General features: G+C 43.3%; 1 protein-coding gene across 1 annotated transcript; it reads left to right on the forward strand.

The window, feature by feature from the left end:
- Positions 1–760: 760 nt before the first annotated feature.
- On the forward strand, positions 761–1,441 carry LOC145798309 (uncharacterized). The gene has a single exon (XM_082885823.1). It carries the CDS (start codon positions 761–763, stop codon positions 1,439–1,441), a length of 681 nt encoding a protein of 226 aa, XP_082741949.1.
- Positions 1,442–12,693: the final 11,252 nt, after the last annotated feature.

Here is a 12,693-nt window from a genome sequence, read left to right on the forward strand (position 1 = left end):
AGCTTGTCCCGATTTGCACCGGAATTGGTAGCCACGGAAGAGCGCCGTTGCGTCGAGTTTGAGCAGAGATTGAGAACTAAGATCCTATTCAAGGTTGCCGGGAACATGATCCGAGATTATGATCGCCTTGTGTAGGCAGTCACACATGTGGAGATTATTGTGGAGGCTACTTCGGAATTCGAGGTCTAGGGGCCAAGGGTCATAGGGGGACTTTAGGCCCAACAAGAAGAGTAAGAGTACCTTTTCATCCCAGTCCCAGTCACAGCAGTCTAGATTTATTTATCCTTTGCCTAGCGCAGGCTCGGGAAAGGGTGCACCGAGCGGGTTTTCTTGTTTCAAGTGTGGCCAACCGGGTCACAAGGCCTTTGCTTGTTCACAAAAGGAAGGAAGACAACAGATGTTTCCATCACCACCACCTAACCGATCTCAAAGTCAGTCTCAGAGTAGGGGTCAGGGGCCTACTTGCTTTTAGTGCAGTTAGTCAGGGCATATGAAGAGAGCTTGCCCTTAGTTGGGAGGCACGTCTGGCACTTCAGGGTCTAGGCAGACACAGAGCCACCAGTAGGCTCACTCAGTTCAGGCATCACGAGTTCATCAAGGAGCCGCTTTGGCTCAGTCAGTACAGCAGGCCTATGCTCCAAGGGATGAGCAGGTTGAGCAGAGGCCATAGGGGCGCGTGTATGCAGTTACCGCGCCAGAGCAGTTGCCAGGATCCTCGGTAGTGAGAGGTATTTTTATTGTGTGTAATTCTTTAGCCAGCATGTTGATAGATACGAGTGCGTCTCATTCATTCATATCTGCTGTATTCGCATTTGCATTGAGGCTAAAAGTGGCTCAGTTAACGCCTCCACTCAGAGTAGAGTCTCCAGTTGGGGGTACAGTTCATCTAGATCAGGGTTGTCAGGGTTGTGAGATAGAGGTTGCCAGGCGTAGACTCCCATTTGGTTTTGTATTGCTAGACATGTTGAGTTTCGACGTCATTCTAGGAATGGATTGGTTAACTTCGCATCGGGTAGTGATTGACTGTTCTTATCGGAGGGTCACAGTGTGCACCTCGAGTGGGGACTATTTTGACTTTCTGGGAGACCGGGTTGATCGGGTTCTAGCACCAGTCTTTGATCCTCGTAGTAGGAATGAGCTTAGTGGTCTTCTTGCTACTCTCCTGGATAATAAGAGTGGCGGAACTCGCGTTGAGTTGCCAAGGGTAGTGTGTGAATACCCGGACGTGTTTCCCGAGGACCTTATTAGTTTGCCACCCCACCGGGAGATTGAGTTCACCATGGACTTAGTGCTTGGAACGACACCAATTTCTATGGCGCCGTATAGATTTGCACTTGCGAAGTTCCATGAGTTGAAGATTCAACTCCAAGAGCTTCTAGACAAGGGTTTCATTCGCCTTAGTACATCATCTTGGGGGGCGCCGACTCTCTTTGCAAAGTAGAAGGATGGGTCATTGTGATTAGGTATTGACTACTGTAAATTAAATTGAGTTATCGTAAAAAACAAATACCCTTTACCCCGAATAGATTACTTGTTTGACCAACTTAGAGGGTCTTGCTGCTTCTCGAAGATAGATTTGAGGTCGGGGTACCACCAGTTGAGAGTTCAGGAGGAGGACATCCAGAAAATGGCCTTTCATACGCGTTATGGCCACTATGAGTTCCTTGTGATGCCCTTTGGGTTGACCAACGCACCAGCTTCTTTCATAGACTTGATGAACCAAATTTTTAGGGAGTACTTGGATCACTTTGTGGTCGTCTTTGTGGATGATATCCTAATCTATTCGACTTCGGAGGAGGAACATGAGACTCACTTGAGGATAGTGTTTGACTTGCTTAGGGAGCATCAGTTGTATGCCAAATTTGAGAAGTATGAATTTTGGCTCGCCAAGGTGAAGTTTTTGGGACATGTTGTGTCAAGAGAGGGAGTAACTGTAGACTCTTCGAAGATAAATTCTGTGCAAGATTGGGAACAACCTAAGAACGTTTTTGAGATCTGGAGTTTCTTGGGATTAGCAGGGTCCTATCGGCGTTTCGTGAGGGACTTCTCTAGATTAGCCGCACCTTTGACTAGGTTGACTAGAAAGGGAGTTAAGTTTGTATAGAGTGAGGCTTGTGAGAAGTCCTTCCAAGAACTCAAGACTAGGTTGACCACGACATCGGTGTTGATCATTCCGGAAAGAGGCTTGGGTTACACCGTTTATTGTGGTGTGTCTCGGGATGGGCTTGGTTGTGTCTTGATGCAAGAGGGAAAGGTCATAGCCTACGGTTCACGGCAGTTGAAGACCCATGAGAAAATTATCCTACCCACGAATTAGAATTAGCCGCAGTAGTGTTTGCCTTGAAAATTTGGAGGCATTACCTATATGGTGAAAAGTTCGAGGTTTTCTCTGACCATAAGAGCTTGAAGTATTTGTTTTTCCAAAAGGGCTTGAATTTATGTCAACGGAGGTGGATGGAATTTTTAGAAGACTACGATTTTGAGGTACATTACCACCCGGGGAAGGCCAATGTAGTGGCCAACGCCTTGAGTCGAAAAACCGTGAGTAATTTGGCGAGTGTGGCCATTCGGGAGTGGGCTATGTTGGGTGAAGTCGGCTAGTTTGAATTACAATTGAATGAGTTCGAAAGGGGGTGTTACATTGTTTACTTTAAGTGCTCAACCTATAGACCACCTGAAACTCTCTCCGTGTAGCCCCCCTTTCGGAGAGGGCGCAAATTGGGTTCTAGCTACTACAGTTCGGACTCCTGTCGCGGTTCTGAATCTAATCTCACAAAGTGCAATGTAAGACTGATAAATCACCAAAGAGTCCAAATCTGGCAAATCATTTTAGAAAATCGATTTTAATCAAAAAGCACCAAACATGGACTGCTTTGCCATATTTCAGAGTCGCCACCTAAATGTTTTTTTTTTTTGGGGAAATTTAGGAAACCCTGACTCGCGCCAAAGGCCACGTGTCCATCATCACCAAAGTTTCCTCGGCTCGGGAACTTCGGTACAAGGGGAGAAGGTCATGAAATGAGCACCCCTGCTCGCCCGATCAAAGGATCGGCCTCTACTAAGCATGATATGTTGTTTTGAAAACACATGTGTTCTTACCTGATTATTAGCTAACTTACTATGTGATGCGCACAACGCACAAGTATAGACTAAATCGCACGATTTGGAACAAAACAACTCATGTTAGTTTTTCGAAAGTGGTTTGAAGATGCTACTCGCAAGTAGGCTAAAACGCAGATTTGCCACCAAACAAGGTGGGCTTAAAACATGATGATTTGCCACTTCAAGTGGGCTCAAAATTCACATTTTGATGAATTGTTCCAATTCAAGTAATAAAGCCTTCATCCACAGGCATTCATGCAGTTAATCATTTAAGCACATAGCCTCATGGCAAGCATGCTATCATGGTAGTCACTTACACACATGCAAGGATGCTAAAGCATAAACACTTACAGTATACTCCGAGCCAAAACAAAAAACTAGTTAGAAATCAATGCATGATCCTAGCTATGTTAAAATGCCTAATGCAACACATGCAAAAATGCAACTAAAATAGGCTCGGCTATCTAGAATGGCATATGAATGCAACACTTGATAACATGCTTTGAAACACGTATTCAAGAAAGTGTATTCAAATACAATGCAGTTTGAATGATGCGCCAAGCCCGGTGCATGCAAGACGAATGAATGATGCACGCATGCAAACATAAGGTATGCTAATCGAAATATGCCCTAATCTAACCACTGAAAGCGGGTAAATAAAAGGGAGAAAGACGTGGGGTTGCAAGACATTCACACACGCATGAACACTTAGTACAACATTTGCCCTCTCGACAGAGGGTACGAATAATAAGCTAACTAGCTAAGCTAAGCTAATTAATTATTACAACACAATTGAAATTGAATGACTAGCTAATCTAAGCTAATTAGAATATTACAGAGATGAATCAAATTAGTTAAGCGCATTAACTAATTAATTAAAAAACTGGCAAATTTACTAAGTAAAGCAGTAAAATGGCCTCGAGGGCGAGGGAGAGATGTATGCTTGGTTTGTTTCGCCCGAAAATGCATTGCCTTGCCGTGAGTTGTCTCCGTTTGCACTTACGGTGACCACAGAGCATCAAACGCACTTTCAGGTTGAATCTGCCCCAAAACAGGAGCATTTTGGAAAATTTTGCCACAGGTGGCCGGTCGGCCACCTCAACTGGTCGGTAGGCTACCTCAACTGGCCGGCTGGCTAGTACAAGTGGTCGGTAGGCTAGTGCAAGTGGCCGGCCGGCCACTTCCCTTTCCAGAATCCCAACTTTGCTGCAACAGAGATCAATAAAGGCACAACAATGCATTTGCATGGAAATGTGTGTGCAACTACTCTCCTTATCATTTCTCAAGCTCAAAGGAACGTAGTACTCCGCTCTCAAGCCACCAATCACGCATCTCAATGCATGATGGCCAAAGAGCCAAGCTTGCACAATGTTGGTGAATGCAAAAACAAGACTTGAAGGGCCTCCACCTTTATCATGCATGGTCAAGAGGGTCGGCGACCAAGAAATGTGACACGTTTCATCACTTGAAGTATGAAACGTCTCACATTTCTTGTGTTTGGATTAACGCCCGATCGAAACACAATGCAATGCAAACAACATGTGTTACCTTGGCATGTTTTACTTGGTTGATTTTGTTTACACATTTACATTACCAAACCATTCCTTAACCGGTTAAGTGTAATGTGAGTGCGCTCTAATGGGAAAGATGGCCTCAGCCACAAGCACCTTGAACATGAAAGAAGCCTCATGCTTTTGGTTAGTAGAAACCCTCAAGAGAAGGTTAAAACCATTAGACATGAGAGCCTCAATTCCATGCTCAAGCCAACAAGGGGCCAAAGACCTCTTTCAACACAAAGCAACAAGTGAAGAATGGAGTGATATGGCAAACATTTCAGTGCTGAAATAAGATGCTAAAGACACTAAACCATGCAAGCAACCCATGCACAGCATGTTAAGGTCAAAGGCATTGAAACTAGTGATAAGCATTACACTAAAGGCATGCCATACAAGGCTCAAACAACCAAACCAGCCATGAACAGAGCTATGAACAGAGCTTAATCATGCCAAAACAATAGCCTAAACATGCTTGAAATGAAGCTCAAAAGACTAGACAAACATGCACACAAATTGGCTCACAAGCAAGGCATAAGGCATGACTCTTGAAAGCATGTAAAGAGTGAAATATGTGAGTGTGTGACAGAGGATTATGCTTTGAAATCAGATGTAAAATGATGCCATATCATGCAAATCACTCAAGCAAAGCATGCTAAGAGCCTTAAACACAAAGCTAGTGAAGGCCAACTACACTATGGCTATACAAGGCAAGCCTCAAAAGACCAAGACCACTCAAAACAGTTCTAAAGCATGCTAAATCAAAGCCAAAAACATGTTAGAGTGGAGCATACACATGCCAGATTAATAGGCTAAACTATCAAGTACACTAGGCTAGTGAGCAAGTTTACACTACAAGTGCAAGATGCATGCAAGAGATGACCAAACCAGCCACAAACAGAGTTATAACATGGAAAATCAGTCGCAAAACCATGCTTAAACCAAGCTTCAAAAGGGTAGAAAAGCATGCTCATTTGATAGGCCATTAGTACATGCAAACAAGACAAGAGGAGGGGGGACCACTCCCTCCTATTTGGGACCTTAAAACCACCTTTCCACCACTGAAATTCCTCTGGAATTTAGTGGTTAAAGGGCCAAAAAGAGATAGTTTCAAAAGCTTTGAAAAGTGGCTCAAAAGGCTTTGCAAACCAAAGAGCAAAGAGAGAGACAACCCCCTAACACAAAAGGGGCTCAAACTACCATTTTCAGGACTGAAAAACAGAGTTTTTTTCAGTTCAAAACCACCCCAAAAAGAGCCCCAAAGTAGTTGAAAACTATGGCGAAGCTAGTATGCAAAACAAGCTAAAAGGGATAAGTGATGACCTTTGTAGCACAGCAGCAAAACAGCCCCTAATTTTGAGCTAAAACCACCTTTTGGAGCTCAAATAAAGTCCCAAGCTACCTCTGCCCAAAGATGATCAACTTTGGTTAAGGGTCTCTTTGCAAAAGTGTAGAGAATTCTAAGCTTAAGGCTCAAAAACAAGAGGAGAGAGAGGCTCCTAAAGAAAGAGGCTGAAATTTTGTTCCAAAATTTTGTAGAGAGAGAGGGATCTTAGTGTGAGAAGCTCTCAAACTTGTTAACCTTTTCAATATTTGAGAATGGCCTTCATATATAGCAAAAAGAAGAGCCTTGGTCGAAAATATCAATTTTGAAATATCTGAAGCAGTGTGTAACAACTAGAGAGGAAATATCTATCAATTCTGGGCTTCCTAGAAATTTCTCACTCACCGGCCACTTCAAATGGCCGGCAAGGATCATTTTTGGCCGGCATATGGCCGGCACGCTCCATTTGTGGCCAGCACACTCCCATAGGGGTCGGCAGCAAAAACTAGCCCCTTGTCCCGACTTCAACCAGGCATAATTCCATTATCTAGAGTCCTTTTCAAGTCATTCTTGTGTCTAAACTAAAGCCCCGAAAGTCGTATTTCCAATGGTGGAAGCCTCACATCAAAATTCAAAGTGTGCTAAGAGATATCTCTCTTTTAGTGAAGACTGCTCAGTTTCGGTCTAACCGGATTGATGCCTAACTTCAACCAACCATATCTCCCCCATCTGAACTGAGCTTTAAGATATTCTTGAGTGAAAAATGAAGCCCCATAAGTCCTCTTTCCAATGGTGGTGGTCTCATAACTGAAATCAAAATATACAAAAGGATACGCCTGATTTAGTAAGGGCTGCTCGACTCTCTCTTAAAGGTTCATGCCCATCTTCTCCCCCAACTGGGTTTCTTCTCTCCTCTCCCATTTTCTTCAAACCCAAACCTCTAAACAAGATGTTTTAAAGATTTTATCGAAGAGTTCACCTCTCTTTCAGTCATTTCCACTTTGTCCTTGCTCGATTTACCGAAAAGCGCAACATTTAACAAAATGTGAGCGTCGGAACATCGTAAGAACTTTGTTTCAAAACATATTTTGAAAGAGTGGGTTTTAAGGTCTAAAATCTTTGGTCAAAATAGTTTTAGTCAAAAAATGGGGTGTAAGGTTTGGATTTGACTCTCTCCTTGCCGAAGAAATTGAACCCTTGCATTGCACACCTTTCATCACCAAGTAAACCATCAGTAGCGCCCAAGTCTTAAGGGTGGTCAAAAATGGGGTGTCTACAGTTGCCCCTCTTTGACAGAGCTTAGAGTCATGAAATGATGTGAGTGAATGTCAAAGCCCAAAGATGTCCCATTTTTGACAAGGCCGAAGACTTGGACAAAACAAACAAAATGTAAATGCAGAAACAGATAAATAAATGGTTGCGCTCGCAAACTGCCTATGTATCTCTTTGCAAGGAATCAAACCAGCGTAGTTCAGGGGCAGGATGCAAATGATATGAAACAAAACAGTGTAAATGATAGACAGTGTAATGAAATAATCAAACCACAAGTAGGGCAAAACCACACAAATATCATAAAGGGATGGAGATGCAAAATCAAACTACGTTTAACACAGAAAAGATGCCGGAGCCCTCAAACCACAATTCTCTTAGTGGAATAGGCGTGTGCACATGCAGAACTGTGTGTTTCGTAGAAAGAATGAAGAGTACAATTAATTGGGTGGGATGATATAAGTGAGGAATGATCTGCTGAGGAAAGATCATGATCCTACATGCTGAATGCAACAAGACAAAGTACAATGCAATGGATGCAATAGATAGTACAGTAGATGGAAAAGGAGAACATACTCCAACCACGCCGGAATCGTGAGAGGAGGAAGAACAAATTCCAAACACGCTGAAATCGTGTGAGGAAAGGAACACTCGAACCACGACGAAATCGTAAGAAAAGGTCCTAAGAAAAGCCAATCAGGGGCGCGTTCCACGCAACCTGAGATAGATTTCAAACACGGGGAAACCGTGTGAGGAAAAGAGCACTCTAACCATACCAAAACACATGACGAGGAAAAAAAACACCGCTCAGGGTAAACTAAGAATCGAAAACCGTACGAGGTTACGTTTCACGCATCCTGAGATACTCTAATCACGCTGAAATTGTGAGAATATGAAAGGAAAATTCCAAACACGCTGAAATCGTGTGAGAAAGGACAAACTCTAACCATGCGGAAATCGTGAGAAGAGGAAAACAAATTCCAAACACGCAGAAATCATGTGAGGAAGGGCACACTCTAATCATGCTGAAATCGTGAGAAGTGGAAAGCAAATTCCAAACACGCTGAAATCGTGTGAGGAGGGGCACACTCTAACCACGCTGAAATCGTGAGAAGAGGAAAACAAATTCCAAACACACTGAAATCGTGTGAGAAAGGGCACACTCTAACCACGCTGAAATTGTGAGAAGAGGTCTGAGAACAACCACTCAGGGGCGCGTTCCACGCGGCCTAAGATAAATTCCAAAAATGCTAAAATCGCGAGAGGAAGAAAGGCAGGTTCAAAACACGCTGAAATCGTGTGAGAAAGGACACACTCTAACCACGAAGAAACCGTGAGAAGAGGTCTGAAGAAAAGCAATCAGGAGCGCGCTCGATGCAACCTGAGATAAACTCCAAACATGCTGGAATCATGTGAGGAAAAAAACACTCTAACCACGCTGAAATTGTGAGAAGAGGTTCGAAGAAAAACCAATCAATCAGGAGCGCATTCCGCATAACTTGAGATAAATTTCAAACATGCTGAAATAATGTGAGGAAAAGAACACTTTAACCACGCTGAAATCGTGAGAAGAGGTTCGAAGAAAAACCAATTAAACAAGAGCGCATTCCGCGCAACCTGAGATAAATTCCAAACATACTGAAATCATGTGAGGAAAAGAACACTCTAACCACGCTGAAATCGTGAGAAGAGGTTCGAAGAAAAACCAATCAATCAGGAGCGCATTCCGTGCAACCTAAGATAAATTCCAAACATGCTGAAATCATGTGAGGAAAAGAACACTCTAACCACGCTGAAAGCGTGAGAAGAGGTCTGAAAAGCAATCAAGAGCGCGTTCCACGCGACCTGAGATAAATTCCAAACACGCCGAAATCGTGTGAGAAAGGGCACACTCTAACCACGCTGAACTCGTGGGAAGAGGACTAAAAACAAGCAATCAGGAGCGCGCTCGACGCAACCTGAGAAAGCCCTGGGGGATAAAGATCTAAACGCTGCACAGCGTGAAAAGATAAATGATACAAGATAACACCAGATGCAAACAAATGCAATAAGTGCGATGATATGATATACGTTACAAGAAATGTAGTGTATGATATTTAGGGAATGTAATAAACAAATAAAGCGGTGCTTTAAAAAGCACCTCATGGGGTGAGTGGCGATGAACCGCTCTGCTCTGACGGGGATCTCCCCTTCGTTCTTCAAACTCCTATCTTGTGTTCTTCGAACACTTACCTTCAAGTCACAGTTCAAAGGTTCTGAAATGCTAACAAGGGGTAACCTCTGCATGTAGAAGCCACGGATGCCACTTTTCTTCCTGATCACAACTTTCCCTATTCTCCAACGGGGTGACAGACTAGGTTGGTTCAGTATCCATAATTGGGGCGCATACACGCTACCTCAACCTATGGGGCTTCCATATAGATTTCAAGCTGGGGACACATCTCTAGATATTTAAACCAGACTTTAGTCTCAGAAATCCCGAACCTTTGCGTTCTAGGCATCGACCATTCAAACTCTAGTTTCCACCGTCGCAGTTGGTCTCCTAGGAACTCATTGCAAAGCACAACCAAGATGCCCCTGGCAGGAAATGGTGTTTCGGGGATAGCACTTCTAATCGCCATTCTGGCTTGAAGCAGACTTGATCTTGAGCTTGAGGTAGAGGCACACTCATACATCGGAGCATTGACAAGGCCCGAGGAGGTATATCCGGAATGCAATCTCAGAATTTGCTGAAGTCGAAACACGCTAAGATACTCCAAATTTTCGCTCTTTCTTTTGCTTTGTAGTCTAGAACCTATGTAGCTTCAGATAGGTCCTTGTTTTACTGTTCTCACATGAACTGGGTTGAACCCTGTAGTTTTATGAACGAAAGAAATCCTGTTTTGCACATATGCAGAGAACGGCACAACACTCTGAGCACAAAACGATTTATTTTTGAAATTGAAAAAAATGAGTTTTTAACCGGGTATTACGCCTACGACTGAACACAGCGCACCACGACTCAACAAAGGGAGAAACAAGGTACAAGCAGCACAAACACATCTCTTGACACATGAAACGACTCAAAACAAGAATCGAGACAAACAAAACAACACACGACACTCAGATGTGTTCCAAAGGCGAGAGACCTCTCGGTTGACGGGGAGCCAGTTTCTTTGGGTATTGTTTCTCACCCTTTCTTATTTTTGATCCTCACATCACTCTGGCACTCAATCTCTTGTTTTCTGAAAAAGCCATTTTCCTCACTTTTTCTCTCAGTGCACATCTCTCTATTGTTCAATCTTTCTTCTTTTTTTATCCCTCCCCTGGGTGGTTGATGGATAAACAGGAAGTTATGGGCTCTTGCCCCTAGTATTCTACTAGATTCTCATTCTTTCGCTCACAACAGTGAGCTTCTCCCATAGAGGGGTTGCACTACAACTAGGTGTGCAGCAGATCTGCAAATGACATCGGTTGACGATACCTTTGGCTTAGCTTGACCGAGATCAATTGCAGCATGTCCTCCCAGCTAGGTATACAATTGATTGGTCTCACACATTGCATTTTCTACGCCCTCATTCCGGGCAGATTCCAATTTGGGTGTGATCGTCCGGATGAGGGAATCAAATATCCCGCTCCATTTCCAGTTTGTGCTTCGCACTTGACTTGATACCTCGTTGCTTGGAGGTGGAGAGAGCTTTCGGCCCTTTGCTGTTAGCTTCTGTTGTGCCCTTTCTAGCGAATACGGTGCCCTTTCAGCAAGTATGGTGCCCTTTTTGGCAAGTATCTTGATAATGGGGGAACAGACAGAAAACTTTACTCAACTGTGCCCCTAGTTCACCATTTTGACCATTTTTTGTTTTTGGCTTCCTGCTAAAACAATTTTGACCAATATGAGAGTTAGATTAACATACTTGTTCGATTTTCTGATTTGAAATCACGCAAGTCAAGTTGTGAGCACTCAAAATTTTCCTTTTTTGGGTCCAAGAAATGGTCCAGTTTTGAAAAAATGGAATAATTTTCGATAGAATTAGTCAACCTCAGTAAAACTTCTCAAAATTGTTTTTGTAAATGACCACTGCTCGACCAATACGGAATCTACTCTCGAGATGCACAACCTCAGATCTGAGCTTTGAAGCAGCTGAATCTTCTTAACGGAATAGGACAGTCTGAATTTGAATGAAGACAAGCCAATTCGCACATGGATGAGATAGCCGAGTTTGAACAAGGATAAACCAATCAACATGGATGAGCCAAGTAGGCTGAAAATGATTGGGGCCGAACTTCAGGATGAAGTTGCCTACGTATCCCAAACATGGGAATCAGGCCGTACGTAGTTCCGGGTTAGGGTTCACTCGGGTGTTGAAACTCTCCTTTTGTGCTCTAACTTTTGCCAAGGCTGCCCTTTTGGGTTTTCAACCTTGCGAGTTCTGTTTTTCATTTCTTTTCATTTTCTTTTTCTCATTTCTTTTCTTTTTTTCTTCTCTTTTTCTTGCTCTAATTTTTGCCTGGGTCGCCCTTTTGGGTTTTCAACCTTGCGAGTTCTGTTTTTCATTTCTTTTCATTTTCTTTTTCTCATTTCTTTTCTTTTTTTCTTCTCTTTTTCTTGCTCTAATTTTTGCCTGGGTCGCCCTTTTGGGTTTTCGGCCTAGCGAGCCTCTCAAGGATAGAAAAAGTGTAACTAGTCCATGTTGATTGGCCATAGGATCTCGAAGCCATCTAAATCCAGTAGAATGGTTGTTGTTCACTGATGATGTAGGAGTCCATCCAATGGGCGCTGAAGTTGCCCCTAGTGTGGTGGATAGGAACTCGATTGTCCTTCAGCAATAAATTCTCTTCCAGCTGCTGGAATTTGGCTTTCTTTCCAGTCTTCATTGGTTTGCAGAATGATCCATCTTTTGAATCTTTGAACACATCTGACATTTTTACCCCTAGTTCAAGGGCTACTTCTGATCTAGCTTTACAAGCTTCCTTTGATCTATCTAACCTTCTTGCCCCTAGTTCGAGGGCTGCTTCAAATCTGGCCTGGCGGGCCTCCTTAGATGTCATACGACCTTATTGCCCCTAGTTCATGGGCTGTTTCAAATCTGGCCTAGCGGGCCTCCTTTGTGGTTGACCATTGAACATTCTGAATCCAAGTTCAAGGTTTGAAAGCAAGGGGTCGAGTCCCGAGGCTGAGAGCGATCCTATGTTGTACAATCTCAAGAGCGATTCCACATAGGTCATCGTCGGACCACGCAAAACATTTTTTGAAATCTTTTAAGAAAGCGACTAGTCGCTCGTGAAGATAGTGTAGAACCAATCTGGATCAAGCCAGGATCCTTCTCAGTACTCACATTAACAAACATGATTTCATTCATTAAGGGCTTAGCATGCCTCTCTTTCTCTCAGTTTGATCAAATTTTACAAATCCAGAAGAATTCCTCTCTCTTTGTTTTCATCACAATGTTAGAAAAGTTTTGAAAA

This window comes from Camellia sinensis, chromosome 8, assembly GCF_055761805.1.
Source record: "Camellia sinensis isolate YWXY chromosome 8, ASM5576180v1, whole genome shotgun sequence".
NCBI classification, from domain to species: Eukaryota; Viridiplantae; Streptophyta; class Magnoliopsida; order Ericales; family Theaceae; genus Camellia; species Camellia sinensis.